Source organism: Grammomys surdaster, unplaced genomic scaffold, assembly GCF_004785775.1.
Source record: "Grammomys surdaster isolate TR1022 unplaced genomic scaffold, NIH_TR_1.0 276, whole genome shotgun sequence".
NCBI classification, from domain to species: domain Eukaryota; kingdom Metazoa; phylum Chordata; class Mammalia; order Rodentia; family Muridae; genus Grammomys; species Grammomys surdaster.
This window is the reverse complement of record NW_021604717.1, coordinates 164595-181045: the sequence shown is the minus strand read 5'-3', so window position 1 is coordinate 181045 and position 16451 is coordinate 164595. Positions and strand designations below refer to the sequence as shown.

Sequence of the window (16451 nt, the reverse complement as noted above, 5' to 3'; positions counted from 1 at the left end):
GGGGACAACATAGGAAATGTAAATAAATCATCCAATAAAAAAAAAAACAAAAACATGGGGTATAGAACTAAATAGAGAATTCACAACAAAGGAATCCAGAATGGCCGAGAAAGAAACGTTCAAAGTCCTTGGTGATCAGGAAAATGCAAATCAAAACAGCCTTGAGTTTCCACCTTACACCAGTCAGAATGGCTAAGATCAAAAACTCAGGTGATAGTAGATGCTGGCGAGGATTCGGAGAAAGAGGAACACTCCTCCATTGCTGGTGGAATTGCAAAAAAAAAAAAAAATCAATCTGGAGGTTCCCCAGAAAACTGGAAATAGATCTACCTGAAAACCCAGCTATACCACTCCTGGGCATATACCCAAAAGATGGCCCACCATGCCACAAGGTCACATGCTCTGCTATGTGTATAGCAGCCTTACTTGTGATAGCCAGAAGCTGGAAACAACCCAGATGTCCCACAACAGAAGAATGAATACAGAAAATGTGGTTCATTTACATAATGGAATACTACTCAGCTATTAAGAACAAGGATATCAAGAGTTTTGCAGGCAAATGGATGGAACTAGAAAATACCATCCTGAGTGAAGTATCTCAGACCCAAAAAGACATGCATGATATGCATTCACTGATAAGTGGATATTAGCCCAAAAGTACAGAATACCCAGGACACAATCCACATAACTAAAAAAGGTTAACAAGTCACAGGGCCCAAGTGAGGATGCTTCAATCCCACTTGGGAGCGAGAACAAAGCAGAAGGCAGAGGGAGGGAGGGACCTGGGTGGGAGAGGGGATGGGCATGGGAAAAAGGGGACATCATCAGGTATTGGTGGGGGAGACCAGGAATGAACCCCCAAGGGCCAGTAGAATGAATGGAAATAGGCAACCTCAGGAGGTGGAAGGATCCTCTAGAATATACCAGAGACTTTGGAGGTTAGAGACTCTCAGGACTCAAAGGGAGGGACCTTAGATAAAATGCCCTTCTGTGGTGAGAGGGAAGTTGTAGAGTCTACCTCCAGTAGAAAGATAGGGCATCAAGTGGAGGGATGCCATCCCACAGTTAAAACTGTGGATTGTTTTGTTCCTGTCTAAAAGAACTACAGGGACAAAAATGGAGAAGATTCATGGATAAGGAGGTCCAGTGACAGGCCCAAAGTGGGATCCAGCTCAAGGGGGGTAGGCTTCAAGGCCTGACACTATTAATGATGCTATGATGTACTTATATTCAGAAGCCTAGCATGGGTACCCTTCAAGAGGCCCAACAAGCAGCTGACTGAGACAGAGGCAGATACTTACACCCAACCAATGGTCTGAAGTTGGGGACCTCTGTGGTTGAATTAGGTGGAAAGAAGCTGAGGAGAAGGACAACCCTGTAGGAGGACCAGCAGTTTCAACTAACCTGGACCTCTGAGATCTCTCAGACACTAAGCCAACAACCAGGCAGCATACACTAGCTGATATGAGGCCCCCAACACATATACAGCAGGAGACTGCCTCGATTGGCCTCAATGAGAAAAGATCCACCTAACCCTTGAGAGACTTGAGGCCCCAGGGAATGGGGAGGTCTTGCAGGTTGTGTGTGTGGGGTGTGGGGGACATCCTCTTGGAGACAGGGGAAGAAGAATGGGATAAGGAACTGTCAGAGGGTGGACCAGGAGGGGGATAGTGACTGTACTATAAAATGATTAAAGATAATAATAATAATTTAAAAAATCTTAAATATGATATTAAAAACAAAAAGAGCTCAATAAATCTTCACATTAACAATGCTTCCTATTTAAAGTAATGAAATGTTTAGGTTTTGCAATCATATTGATTTGGCTGATACCTCTGCTAACCAAGCTCTTTCTCTATGCCACCTGTTTCTCCACACTAACTCTTTACTATTCATTACAAAAAGATTCCAAATGCTTAAAGAAGGGGCGTGTGCTATCTATACACCAGTGGTTAAGGAACTGCCTAACACACATAAGACCACAAACTTGATTTAGCCACACTGCAAAGAAGAAAAGAACAGAAAAAAGGAGAAGGGAAGTATAGCTGTTTGTATTATGAATGCTACTTATGTTCCCTCCAAAAACCTGTAGGAGAATGTCTGCATGTAGCTTCTGGGAACCTGCCCCTAGTTGGTTAAAGATGTCAATAACCAATAGCTGGGCAGGGCAGACAGAGGTGGGACTTTAGGATTCCAGAGTTTGAGACTGGAGAGAGAAAGGAGAGCATCTGCCAGGAAGGACAGATTGGAAGAGAGGACAGACTCTATACCTGAGAAGAGTGCAGGACAGAAAGACATGGCCCTCATGTGAAGGAGCTGGGAGAGTGTGGCCCAGTTGGACCACCCTCTGGATTCCAAGTAGCCAAGATAGAACATAGAATTAGTAAGTAATAACTCAGGATTAACCACCTGGAGGTTAGGCGCTGGCCCAGCTATTAAGCAGATTAAGGCATATTAAAATATAGAGGCTGTGTGTATGTGTTTCGTTCAGAAACATAAAGCATTAAGGCTGGTAGCGAACCCACTGACAGAATTTATTAATCAATTATTTAATTTCACAGGAAAGAGAGAGGAGGAAAGAAATTGCTAAAATAGGGTCAAACAAAATATTGTGTAAGTATATACTTCCTACCAGGTATAAGGGACAAAGATGAATGTACGAAAAACTTCAAATTGGCCATGCTATTTGAACTGAGCCTAAATGAGGGACAGGCATGGGAAAATGTAAGAATATTAAAGACTGTAGCAACAGCATGGGGGAAAGCACAGAATACTAAAGTGCATAGTATAGTTAAAAAGCAGTAGGTAGATACCTACAGGTTGAATGACTGAAGAGTGAAGCAGGGACTGAAGAAAGGTGATGGACTGGCAGATGAATATTTCCTTAAGCTTTTTACCTCTAGTCTGTCTTTTATGTGGAAGACAGGGTTAAAGTTTGGAAATAGAAAGACTGAGCTTTAAGAATGGCCAACAAACCTTGAAAACCTTGGTAGAAAAATCTGCTGCTATTTTATAGATGAGATCTCACAGATTATTCTTTTGAAATTGATGCAGGGCCAAGGACTGATGGATAACATTTCACCTGTCCAGCAAGAAGACATACTTCTTTCATTAATAAGTGCAAAGATGACAAATAGCCTTTGTCATAACATTTTAGGTTAGGTAATATCTAAACTGGTCTTGATATTACATGTTATAGCCTATAATATTTATCTAAAACGGGTGAAACAAGACAGCTCTTTGAATAACAAAATTTCTTTTGTAATCATGTCTTAAGAAAATAAAACCTTGAGTGATTATCCTGGCCTCTCCAAATACCTAAGGAGTGATCAAGTCATGATTATTACTTTTCCTTATAAACACATGCACATATGTGCATACACACAGCTGTCATGTGGTTGTAACTGAAATTTCCACAGCAATGAATGGGTTAAATATTTGCTTGGCAGTAGCTTTGGAACCTAGACACAACCTGCCAGGCTAAAATGTTAAGTTACACAAATATTAACAGAATACTGATGGCAAGATTTCCAGACTGAATGGGTGTTGATTAAAAAAAAAAAACCAGGCTGATAATTTTACAACATACCTAAATTACAAGTGAATGACACAAAATCACATCTTGCATTATTATGCATACTACACAAGTATGCTTCTTTTCCATTGTAACTTAATCTAAGATGTATAGAATCACATGCTGGTTTTACATATATTAATCTGGAGGTGTTTTCCGAAACAATTGATCTTAGATCAGTTGGGATCAGACTCCACAAAGTCACCAAGATGATCACCATCACTAGGAGAGATGCTAGTTGTAATTCTTTTTTTTTAAAGATTTATTTATTTATTATATGTAAGTACACTGTAGCTGTCTTCAGACACCCATATGAGGGGATCGATCTCATTGTAGATGGTCATGAGCCACCATGTGGTTGCTGGGATTTGAACTCATGACCTCTAGAAGAGCAGTCAGTGCTCTTAACCACTGAGCCATCTCACCAGCCCACTAGTTGTAATTCTTACAGTCCTCTATACTTCTGACATTCAAGTTATAAATGTAGGGGATTCAAAATTGGGTTTCATAATTTACCTGAAAAATTCCTATAGGACAAGATGTGGAAATGTCTTAACCACAGCCTTTATGCCTACTCCATATAGAATCAGAGTGTCTCTCCCTTTTGCAAATAACAGTATGGTTATAAACCAGGGACCTCCACTTTGCCTTGAAAATGAGAATTTTAAAATTATTTTTAGTATGCATATGTTGGGGTTGGGATATGCATGTATACATGTATACATTTGCAAGTATGCTTGTCAAGAGACCAACGAGGGAAGTAATCTTCTATTGCTCTTCAACTTATTTTTGAAGACAAGGTATTGAGGTCACAGGCGGCAGCTCCGTACCCAACCCCAGAAAACCGAGAGAAATAGGGACTACCAGGAGCTTTAACTCAGGCAGCATCCCAGGTAAAAATGAATCACCCGTGATGTCTGCTGTTAGAAGTTCTAATCCAGATGCTGGCCTCCAATCTTATACTACTCAGACCTTTGAAGGGCCACTGACAAGAACATCAAACAGCTAGAGATTGACATCATTAATCTGAAAAAATCCCTCGTTTCACTGTCTGAAGAGACCTCCTAAAATCGCAAAGATCCTTATTGGACTTGATTTACTCTATTACAATAGAAAAGGCTGTGTTCAGCTCTTGATTGTGTACAGCCCTTAAAGAAGAATGTTGCCTTTACATAGACAAGACAAGGAGGGTTAAAGAGAGCATGAAACAGGTAGTGAAGCCTAAGAAAAATCAGAGAGAGAAAGAGACAGATGAATGCTGGTACAAGAATTGATTTGCAGCCTCTCCAAGGTTTTCAACCCTATTTCCTCCCATCTTGGGACCATTATTTGGGTTCTTTTTGCTTTTTTCTGCTGGTCACTGGCCCTCAAATAGGCGGACTAACTCTGTGATACAACAGATAAATAATTTGGTAGCAAAACCTACTCAGATAGATTATCATAAGTTAGCTATGGAGGACCAAGAGACTCAAGATGAGGTTGTTACTTTATACAGGGTGTTTCCAAAACCCATCTCTACCCAACCTAAAAGAGGGGACTTCTGCCCCTAGACCAAGCAGAGAGGGGCCACCCAGAACCCCCTCTGACTGGCGATCTGAATTCTTGCTTAGGCTGCAAGGCTAAGCACTGCAAGGGAATATAAATAAAAGTTAAAAATATCTCTCTGGGTTCCCTGAGGGACAAGCCTGACTGCATAGGGGTTGATGTCAAAAGTATCCCCTCTCCAGGAAAATGACATTGGGATGGGTATGGGCCCTCATGCCTCACTGGACAACGACAGGGGGACTTGAGCCATTACAAGGTCCCCTTCAAGTACTGGAGGTCAGGCCTCTATCCCCACCTTTGCAAGTTTAGAATTGCCACAGCCCTTCTATACTTAAAGAAGGGAGGAGAGGTCAGGGGCAGCCCTGCTTACACACTGAAGGTCTAAAATCAGCCATAGGCCTAAAATCAGCAATAGGCCTGTCATACATGTATACTAACACCAAGTCTTGGGTCTCAGTGGAAAAACATTGAAACGGAAGGCTATAAGCTAATGTCAACAGGCAGCTTTTGTGGAAATTTACAAGCCTGAGTAGCCATAGACCTTGTAAATAGGTAACCTTGGCAGACAATACCAACTTAGATAAGGACAGGTGAGTCATAGGCAGAGTCATAGTGAATTGTCCCCTGAACCTTCACTTAGCCGATACCCTGTTCTGAAGATATCTGTATTCCCCCTGAACACCCACACTCCATTGTCATTCCCTTCCCCACATCCTGCCTTTCTGTGTTTATAACCCCTGTGTGAATTAATTAAGATTTGAGAAAAAGAAGTCTGGAAAAAAAAAAGAAAAAACAAGGCAGAAAAAAAATAAAAAAAAAAGTTAAAAAAAAAAAAAAGAAGAAGAAGAAGACAAGGTATTTCACTAACCCTGCAACTCACTAGTAGGGTAAACTTGAACTCCAGGTTTTGGCCTCTCAGTCCTGGGTTTACAAGTATGTTACACCATGCCCTGCTTTTTATGTAAGTGCTAGGAATCCCAACTCAGATTCTGATACTTGTATATCAAATACAATAAGCAATCTCTCCAACATTCTTAAGTTAAATATATTGGAAGGGATTCATGAGATGAGCATTATTGACTGTCACTGCAATGGAACTCAATACTGAGTCCCACTTTCTCCCTTGGGTCTTGAGTTAACACAAAATTCCAAACTTCAAATCACAAGATCTTTCCTTCTGGTTGACTGACCATGTGCTACAGTACTACAAGGACATCTTAATACTCTGATATGTTAAGAAATTTTAAGGATTCTTAAGCTTTGGATCAGGAACCAGGGATGAAGATCAAATATAGTCTTTACTACTCCACACCATGCTTGAAGTCTTTTTATAAAAACAGAACAATGCGAGGGTGGGGAGGAGGGAGTAGGTGGGTGGGTGGGGGCATATCCTCACAGAAGTAGGAGGAGGGGGAATAGGATAGGGGGTTTCTGGGCGGGGGTGGGAAAAGGGCATAACAACTGAAATGTAAATAAAATATCCAATAAAAAATTAATCTAAAAGATAAAGGAAAGCCACAATACTGAACCAATACTAATATCACAAGAATTCTGCTGAACAGAAGGTAGAGAAGAACAACAAAGTTTTGAAGATTTGGAAATGTTAATTCTGATTTTGTCATGACATTGTATATATATATTGAAGTATCACAGTGTGCTTCATAATATGGACAAACTACTATGTCAAAAATAACAAACAATTAGAGAGGAAGAAGGATCTTCATTGTCAGTCTTTGAATTTCCTCAGTAACAGATATTAATATGAGCATGTTTTAACATTTGGCCTTTGTTCCTTGCTCTGTAACACATGAGATTCTAAGAATAAAAGTGTCTTGAAATCTCTCCAGGATTCAAGCTTGCATGCTGATGAGATGACGGTGACTAAGCTTCCTAGGTAGCATTAAGATAGAGCTAGTCACCAGAAACAAACAAACAAACAACAACAAACATGACATGCTTAGAGAGCTGGACCTTTGAACCACATCCCCCAACTTCCAGGGACTGTGATAAGGAACTGGAGATTGAGTTAATCACCTCTATATAACTGAGCTGCTGTAACAATGTTAATTAATAGAAACTGAAGTTTCCCAACTGGCGACTAGTAAGAACATTCATGGACTAATTAATGGTAGGCCACTGCAACTCCTCGGGAACAGTGCCTCCTGTATATTGTGCCCTTCTAGGCACTGATCCAAGTACCACTTCTACTTTGTCACTCACAGACTTTAAAATCTTTTATTATAAACTAGTAACAGTAAAGGCTTTCCATAGTTTCTTCCAGTATTTGTAACAAATTCCTGAACATGAAAATGGTTGTGGAAACTTGTGATTAGTAGCCAAGTCAGAGTGTCAATAACCCAAACATTCAGTACTTGTGACTGTCATCTGACAATGGGGTCAGTCTTATGACACTGAGCCCTTAAACTCTTGAGCCTTTACTAGCCTTGGGTAGTGTTGTATTGAAATTAAATTGTAGGCCAGGTAAATGGTGTTTTCAGGGAACTGAAAAAAAAAACCCTTGGTTTAAAAAAATGCACACACACATGTATCATCATAGGAATTGTTTTCATTTACCTGGTACTCAGAGGATATGGGAGACTACTCAGAAAAGACAAGAATGTACCAATGGCTGCGATCTAAGATGGAAACAAAGGAAAAAAATCCTAAGAAATGGACAGTAAACAAAATACAAGGAAGATAGAACATGGTGTGCAGAATAAAACCTATGAGGTTCTCTATGAAGTAATTTCTATAGGACTCCAAAAGAAAAGCATCTCAGATGCAGGACAGCAGTGAAGGGGAGTCTCACAAGGGTCAGCAGCTGCCTGGGGAAGAGATCCAGAAATCTTTTGGAGGTTAATATGATTGGAGAATCCCAATGAGAAATTCTATGTGAAAATCAAAAAGCACCCAAAATTTCTCCCTTTCAGTCTATGTCTCCTATTGTTGTCCCTAAATTTGGCTAGGTGACATTAAATTCTATCCGTGGCCAGATGCAACCCTGGAGAAAAAAGGCAGATATCAAGTTCACTCTTTTCTTCTTCACAATGTTGAGCTGGTCTGGGACATTTCCAGTGGCTGCTTGGCTGGCTCCTGCCATCCAGGAAACCAAACAGAAAGTAGAGAACAAGAGAAGAGGCCATATCTTGGGAAGCCGAGTGTCAGTAACCACTGTATTCCCTCTGGGTTCCTAAAGCCAATTCTACCCGTAAGGTCTTCATCACCCCACACCCCATTATACACACAGACCAGGGTGGGTGGGTGGATGTGGAGTTAGAGAGAGACACACAGTCAGAGAGAGACAAAGAGACAGAGACACACAGAGACAGAAACAGACACAGAGAGATAGAGATAGACACAGACACAGCATGGGGTGGGAGCCTAGAGACAGAATGAGAGGGTATTCAGAACACAGGAAGGAGTGGGAGAGTCAGAGGCATTTCAAGCACTATCACCTAGTGTGAGCCATCACCATCCAAAGGATGCTGTTTCTCAGTTCCTAATACTTCAATAAATAGCAACTGCTGTTTATCCACAGGAAGCTATTCTATAGGATGACTAGTACCAGCTTCTTGAGCTCATGACAAGGCAAACACACCTTTACCTGGCTGATTATTTCTTTCACCAATCAATGCTGTCCTTCTGGACACATTTTAAAACTGCCTTTCAAGCGAACACAGCATGGACACTATTAGCTCTATTACCTTAACTTTTTGCCTGCTGTCATACCTAGCCCAATTGTCAGGACTTTTCTCTCCTTCTCCATGACAGTAAACATACCCCTCTGCCTGTCCAAGCACAAGCCTCATCATACAACTCCCATCAGGCCAGCATGACTAACAGAGCATCTGTAGCAGCTCTGAAGCATGGGGGACAGAATATTCTTTCTCCAGTGCTGAACTCTAGACCAGAAAGACCTGAACATCCTTGCCCTGAAGACAGAAAGCTGGAAGGCTAGCTGGATTAGTAGTCAAAGCTTCTAGCTTGAAGCCTGGGGCATGTTCTCTAGGAGTGCTTGGCCAATTCAAAAAACATAAAACATAAAAAGGAAGGGGGGAGGGAAGGTTCCCTGAGGAGTCGGGTCATAAATGGATTTTTTTTAGCAGTAATTTCTATAATGGTCAAACATATGAAAGCACACAGAGAAAATCTGGAAATGTGTCAACAAAACAAACACTTAAATTTTAGTTCCTACCATGAGAACTCTCCCTATGTTGGGTTTGTGGCTTATAAAGGGAGACTAAATTGTCAGTTTGCCCTATTTCTTTTTTTTTTTTATTGGATGATTTATTTACATTTCCTATGTTGTCCCCTTACCCCATCCCCCACCACCCCCTCGGAACCCCCAATCCCCTCGCCCCTCCTCCTTCTTCTCTGTGGATGTAACCTCTATCTACACCCCCCACTCCCACCTCCCCACCCTCAAAATTCCCACCCCCTGGGGCATCCAGCCTTCATGAGGTCAAGGTTCTCTTCTTCCACCTATGCCCAGCAGGGCCCTCCACTTTTACATATTCAGCTGAAGCCCTGGATCCCCCCCTAAGTGCTCCCAGGCTGGTGGTTTAGACCCTGGGAGCTGTGGTTGGTTGGTATTGTTGCTCTCCTCATGGTGCCACAAACCCTTTCAGCTCCTTCAGTCTTCACTCTAACTCCTCTATTTAGAACCCCATGATCAGTTCAATGGCTAGTTGTGAGCATCTGCCTCTGAATATGTCTGACTCTTGAAGGCCTCTGAGGAGATATCCATATCAGGCTCTTATCAGCATGCACTTCCTGTCTTCCACATCAGCATCTACCTTTGGTGATTGCACATGGGATAGATACTCAGGTGGGGTGGTCTTGAGACGGCCCCTCCTTCAGTTTCTGTCCCTCACTTTGTCTCCATATTTGCTCCCTTGAGTATTTTGTTGCTCCTTCTAAGAAGGACCGAATCACCCTCACTTGGTCTTCCTTCTTTATGGGCTTCATGTGGCCTGTGAGTTGCATCTTGGGCATTTCAAGGTTCTAGGCTAATATCCAATAATCCAAAATATCAATAAAACCAGGAGTTGGTTCTTTGAGAAAATCAACAAGATAGATAAACCCTTAGCCAGATTAACCAGAGGGCACAGAGACAGTATCCAAATTAATAAAATCAGAACTGAAAAGGGAGACATAACAACAGAAACTGAAGAAATTCAAAAAATCATCAGATCCTACTACAAAGGCCTATACTCAACAAAACTGGAAAACCTGGATGAAATGGACAATTTCCTAGACAGATACCAGGTACCGAAGTTAAACCAGGAGCAGATAAACCATCTAAATAGTCCCATAACCCCTCAGGAAATAGCAGCAGTCATTAAAAGTCTCCCCACTAAAAAAAGCCCAGGACCAGATGGTTTTAGTGCTGAATTCTATCAGACCTTCAAGGAAGAACTAATACCAATTCTCTTCAAACTATTCCACAAAATAGAGACAGAAGGAACACTACCCAATTCGTTCTATGAAGTTTGCCCTATTTCTACAATTCTATACTAAAATAAGGTGGGAAGTGTTGTGCTGCCTGGTATGTTCTACAGTGTTTGGGGAAATCAGCACAGGCTACTAAACCCTACTTCAGTCTACCGTGAGATTCCACGCTCTGTTGATTGAGCACGTTCCATGCTTGCTTAGGCTGATACCAACTTGTAGATATTTCACTCACTAGATACTGAAAATTTGTCCAATAGTATGGATAACATTAAATGTTTGAGACTGTTGCACATAAAATGGTAATTAGTTTTTATATAATTCTGTAATATTATTCTATCATTTAATTCACTATATGTATGAAGTTTGGTATATTTTATTTATATCTTTATCCTGTATGTATGGTATACACACATATCCCTTTTGACTGCTTCTCAATCTTACCACGTGTGTATTGTGTTGGCAAAATTCTTTCACCATGCTCATATTTAATATGAATCATTATTTTATCTGTTTGGAGATATATAACATTTTCAGATCAAGGAAATAAGATTTCTCCTGTCTAAAAATAATGAAAAAGTGTGTATTTCCCACAACTTGTAATCTATCTCCAAACCAACTTCATTCCCGACTTGTGAAATACTCCCGTATGAAGGTCTGCTGTAGTCTGTGGCTTTTGTTGTGGCAAAATACACAGAACATAAAACTTACCATTGTAATCAATTTAAACTGTACAATTCAGTGACATAAGTAAATTCTCAAGCTTGTTGCAACCATCACCACTGTCTAGCTGCAGAACTTTGTTGCCACCTAAAAAGGAAATGTTATGATTGTTTGAATGTAATAATTACATGAGAAATTTTATTTTTGTACCATCAACAGCCTAATACAAAGTTAGCAATCCTGATTCTGAAGTCTCATTTATTTATAACTTTTCTAAATCACTTTACCTCTAAACATTTTAACACTTTAGGTTAATCATTTATACAAACATAGCCCTACATGCCCACCTACAACTAGAGTCACTGGATGGAAACACATTACCTTTTGTATATTTTGCTAAATTTTGTGTTTATTCAACATCTGTCTCTAAGAGTTTAACGCTGTATATTTTAATCCAGATAAGGACTGTATGGAGCTGCTTCAGCCACCATGAGTTGCACACGTTTTATTTATACACAAATTTTAAAGTTAAGACCTAATTTTTCAAATATGATATCATTCATATGTGTATGTATGTGTATATATGTATATACATATGTATACTATTGTTGTTTCATGTCAATCAATCCACACATAGTTATACATGCTTGTATGATGTTTTCTTAATACTTTCTTTAGATTATCATCATACAAGAAATATTATTTCTGAGCCCGTTTAATTAGGTGCAGTGGCTCTTACCCTTCTTAATGTTTCATCCCTTTAATATAATTCCTCGTTATAGTGACCCCCCAACCACAAAATTAATTTTTTTGCTACTCCATAAAGGTTATTTTGCTACTATTATGAATTTCAATGTAAATATTTTTTGGATATAGAGGTTTGTCAATGGGGTTGTGACACACAGGCTGAGAACTACAGACTCGGAGTCTTTTCCATTCACCCTTTAGGTTATATTGAAGCAAAATCTACACCTGAATGGCTAACTGCAGTTCGGGTTACCCAGTCACTCCAAACTCACCTTGTCCCAATTTTGCAGCTCTATCACTTTCTAAGGTCCTCTCATTCACTTTGCCCACGTCATTCATGCTACCAGAACATATTTTCCTATCACATACCCTTCTTCACATCCCCATGGTTCATTTCCAGGGATGCTTACGGCTCAGTGACTATTTTATCTAGGTCCAACTTCTTTGAGACATTTTCTGAGTACCAAAGACCACAATAATCTCCCTTTCCTAAAATAGGATTTTCTAATAAGCATGTGTTTGTTCTAATACTGTCTATTTTTGAATGTGCATAACGTACCTGCACCTGAGTTTTAAAGTGAAGAAGGGTCATTTATGCCAATTTTAACATCGAACTTTATTGAAAACACAGAGTCAAGCAGAGAACCACATGTTTAAATGACAAATAGCAGGATAGCTTACTCGTATGACTTGGTTCACTGGGAGCTCAACACTAAAAAATATCACAATCTGGACGGTAAGACAATTGTCAACAAATGTGTTTTCAGTTCTGATATTCATTTTTGGCATCCACAAATGATCCAGCTCACAACAAGAGTTTGACAAGTTAACATTAGCATTAAAAATATAAGTTACAACACAGAAACAGACTGTGAACACCAAAGCACTATTTGGGGCTCTTTGGGAACATAAGGCTGATGAGTGGCAGGTGGTTAAATCACACTAACTTTACTGTCCCTCCTCGGGATCATTTTGATTGTCTATTTGGATCTGCAGCTGTTTAGCTAGCTCTTCAAATTCATGGAATGCAGAAACAAGTGGCTCAAGGCTGAAATCATCATCAATTAAAGACATCGCTCCACTTTTTACAATATTACTGATATTCTGAAACATTTTAATCACAATCTGAATGTTATCATTTGTCTCCTCTATGTTAAAGAGACCCACAAAGATGGACAGAGCTTTGGCACTGAATAGTTTTTTTGCCACCATAGGATTGTCAGACAAGTTCAATAGCATTTTCAGAACATGAAACTTGGTTCTTGCATCGCCTGTGGTTAACAAGGCGAGAAACCCGGATATGTAATTGGCAATCAGTGTGTGATAGTCAGTAGTTATAGTGAGGTGTCTAAGCATCCTCATTCCAGTTAGCTGCTCAGGGGAATTCACGCTATGTGAAAGTGTTTCCTCACACACTTGACAAATAAATGTCTCAATCATGTTTAGATTTGGATAAGGTGGAGCCATGTGAATCATGTTTTCCAAAAAATTAGTCCTCACGCGGGAGGAAGGATAATTCATCAAGGCTTCAATAAGTGAGACAACACCCGAATCTCGAATGAAATCTCGGGTAAACTGAGAAGCACCTCTCATGCCCATTGCAATTTTAGATATCTCATGGATAAATGGATCACGAATTCTGTCCATCAGTAAAAGAAGTTCCTCAAACTCCGCAGAACCAATTCTAAGCTCACACTGGATGCAGTTGCAAGACCAATTCTCAGGCTGTGCACTTTCCCTGGCCTTAAGATGCTCCCGAATTTCCCGGACTGACCGGTAAGAGGGATCATACTGAAATGGGAACTCAGGTTCAGGAAGATCATGCTGAACCACAGATTCCTGCTCTTCCCCCTCTGCGCCAAGTTCTGCATTCTTGGCTTTTTCCTCAGTATTTCCAGAAGCCCCTTCAGGAATTATAAAGGGTCTTGGGGAAGGGAAGCCAAGCCCATGGCAAGGAGGTTTGAATTCAATGGTAACCTCATCCCAGGTTTTGGGCCTGGACGCTAAATTAAGATCCTCTTCTGGATCTCTGTACCTGCTCTTAGCTGTGTACACAGGAGTAGGATTTGGGTCAAAGCAGGCCTCATCCCTATCCCAAAACCAGGACCCAAATATGGCCTCTTCTTCAGACTCAGGCCTGACCTCATCTCTGGCCACAGCCCCCAAACTAGGCTTTTCTTCGGTCCAGAACAGGGATCCACCAATGGCTCCCTCTTCAGCCCCTGGTTCAGATTCACAGATTGCTGAAGCTCCAGCCTCTAAACTAGTCTCCTGTTCTGCCCAGAACCAGGACCCAATAATGACTTCCTCCTCCAACCTGGACTCTTGTTTGACTTTTTCATCATTTTTAACCTCCTCTTGGTTCCTGCTTTTCAAGGTCTTATTAGGCTCCTCCTTGTCTCGGCGCCTAAATCTATTAGCCTCTTCCCCAGGCAAAAGCCAGGACTCTTTGTAGAACTCATCTTCATCTTCAAAATAGTCCTCTCTCTTTGTCCTGATCTTGGCTCTGACATTTGCCTCATCCCTGCCTCTGGGCCTAAACATGTCATTAGTATTTTCTCCAGCCCAAAAGCAGAATGGGTTATCCGCCTCCTCCTCAGACCCAGACAAAGAATCAATATAGGAATCGTGTTTAGATCTGGGCTTGGACCTGGAGTTACCCTGATGTTTAGCCCTGTGCCTGGACCTAGTGTTCACCTCCTCCCTGGGCCATGATCTGATACTAGTCTCTCCAGTCCAGAAAGAAGACATTGTAGAGGTTTCATCTGCTGACCAAAAACCAGACTCATTAGAGGTCTCCTCTCTGGGTCTGGGCCTGGGATAGCACCAAGGACCCATATTACCCCCCTCTCTTGGTCCAAACCAGGGCTCGATTCCAGTCTGACCCTGGCTGCCAGGAAAGGTTTCACTACCCATATTGGCCAGTTGTCTATTCATAGACAGACTCTTAGATTTAGTAACAGTTGTAGACTCAGCATTGACCAGTGGCCATGTAACAGAATTAGGTAAGGGTGCTCTCTCAGCATGTGAAATTGCCTCAGCTCCAAACTCACGCTGGGCCCAAGCCTGGGCATCATCCTTAGGCCTTGCTCCTGGGATTGGCTTGGCCTCAGTCTTAGGGCGAGCACCACCCCTGACATCACTTTTAGGCCTGGCACCAGACATTACGTGGGCATCAGATCTCAGCCTTGCTCCAGGCATTCTGTGAGCCCCAGTTTTAGACCTTGCCCGAGAGGAAGATTTACTTTCAGTTTTGGGCCTCGCACCACTTGTTGCTGGAGCCTGAGGCCTGACTTTGGGTCTGACCACAAGAGGGACTTCACTTTCCCTCTCAGCCCCACCTACAACCTCTTCCTGAGGCTTCTTATCAGGCTTGGCCTGAGAACCAGTCTCAACTTCTGCCCCAGTCATGGTACAAGTTAGAAGGCTCAATTAAGAATGCCTACCAGAGCCTCAGTCTCAACAGCAGATCTGTCACAGTATTGTATCTTCCTACTCTGATCTTTTGATTACTCAAGAGATATAGTGAGGAACAAGGGGTAAGTGACCAACCAATCCAGTACCAATGAGACTCCTACCCAAGCAGTCTCAGTGAATAACACAGATACAGTGCAGAAGAGCTGAAATCAAGCAGGAGGACGATGGACAGGTCCAAGGTGTAGGCAGATCAGTTGATTGCACTGGTCAACGGCAACCTCAGCACCACCAAGCAGTCACGGTGGGTGATCTAGGAGAGAGAAGAATAGGGAAATCAGTCCTACCCAATTTCATTGCCTCCTGTAGAAACTTACACAGAGACACTGGTGTGTGATGCTGAGTGGAAGAGCTCAGCTACGAGAAATCTCTATGTTCCTTTTGCCTGCTGGGAAACAGGCACAGAGTTGAGGAGAAAGTGCACACACTAGAAATGGAGAGAGAGGGGATCCCTAAATCTCACAGTAGTCACTCTGGGGTGCTCGAGACTACCCCGCCCAAAAGTGAACCCTCTCCCATACCCACCTTCACGGATGTGGTGCAGTTCTCCCCTCTTTTCTGTGTTCAAGTGGTGTTAAGACTAACAGCTGACTGACTGCAAGAAGTCCTACAAGTGCATAAAACAAAATAGAGTCTCAGTGCTTGGAAGATGGGCACAGGTCCCTGAACCCAAACAAACAACAACCAAGCCAAGCCTGCTTCTGTCAAGTTTCTGTTCCCTGGTCCCAGCACTAAGGTCTTTCTTGTACTGTGGGGTCATAGTCTAACTCACACCTACCTCAACATTCTAAGTATCCCTGCAAGGAAATAAAGGAGCCTGTACCACTGAACAAATTAAGGGGACAGTGATCTGAATTTGGTTAGAGCAATCTGAATTTGCCTCCTTAGTGGCTGGTTCCTGCACTGCCTCTGAGTCTCACCAACCTCCAAGATCTGAGGCAGTCGCCTCAAAGCCTTCTTTTCTTGATTGCAGAACTGACCAGCCTTAAAGCAGGGC

General features: G+C 41.7%; 2 protein-coding genes and 1 long non-coding RNA gene across 3 annotated transcripts in view; all 3 read right to left on the bottom strand.

Annotated features, from left to right (window-relative positions):
* Bhlhb9 (basic helix-loop-helix family member b9) overlaps window positions 1–15576 on the bottom strand; it is a 50703-nt gene extending 35127 nt beyond the window's left edge. Inside the window, exons 1-2 of the mRNA XM_028776990.1 lie at window positions 15559–15576; window positions 11282–11380 (exon numbers count right to left, since the gene is read on the bottom strand). The gene's annotated coding sequence lies outside the window, so the exon portion shown is untranslated. The remainder of the gene's footprint in view (window positions 1–11281; window positions 11381–15558) is intronic.
* On the bottom strand, window positions 12576–15567 carry Gprasp2 (G protein-coupled receptor associated sorting protein 2). Its single transcript, XM_028776989.1, has one exon. The coding sequence runs from the start codon at window positions 15389–15391 to the stop codon at window positions 12929–12931; it is 2463 nt and encodes an 820-aa protein (XP_028632822.1). The 5' UTR covers window positions 15392–15567; the 3' UTR covers window positions 12576–12928.
* Window positions 15573–16451, bottom strand: LOC114629010. Its single transcript, XR_003712584.1, has 3 exons — window positions 16379–16451; window positions 15980–16061; window positions 15573–15707 (listed from the first exon to the last, which is right to left on the bottom strand). It is a non-coding gene; the product is annotated as an uncharacterized LOC114629010 (long non-coding RNA).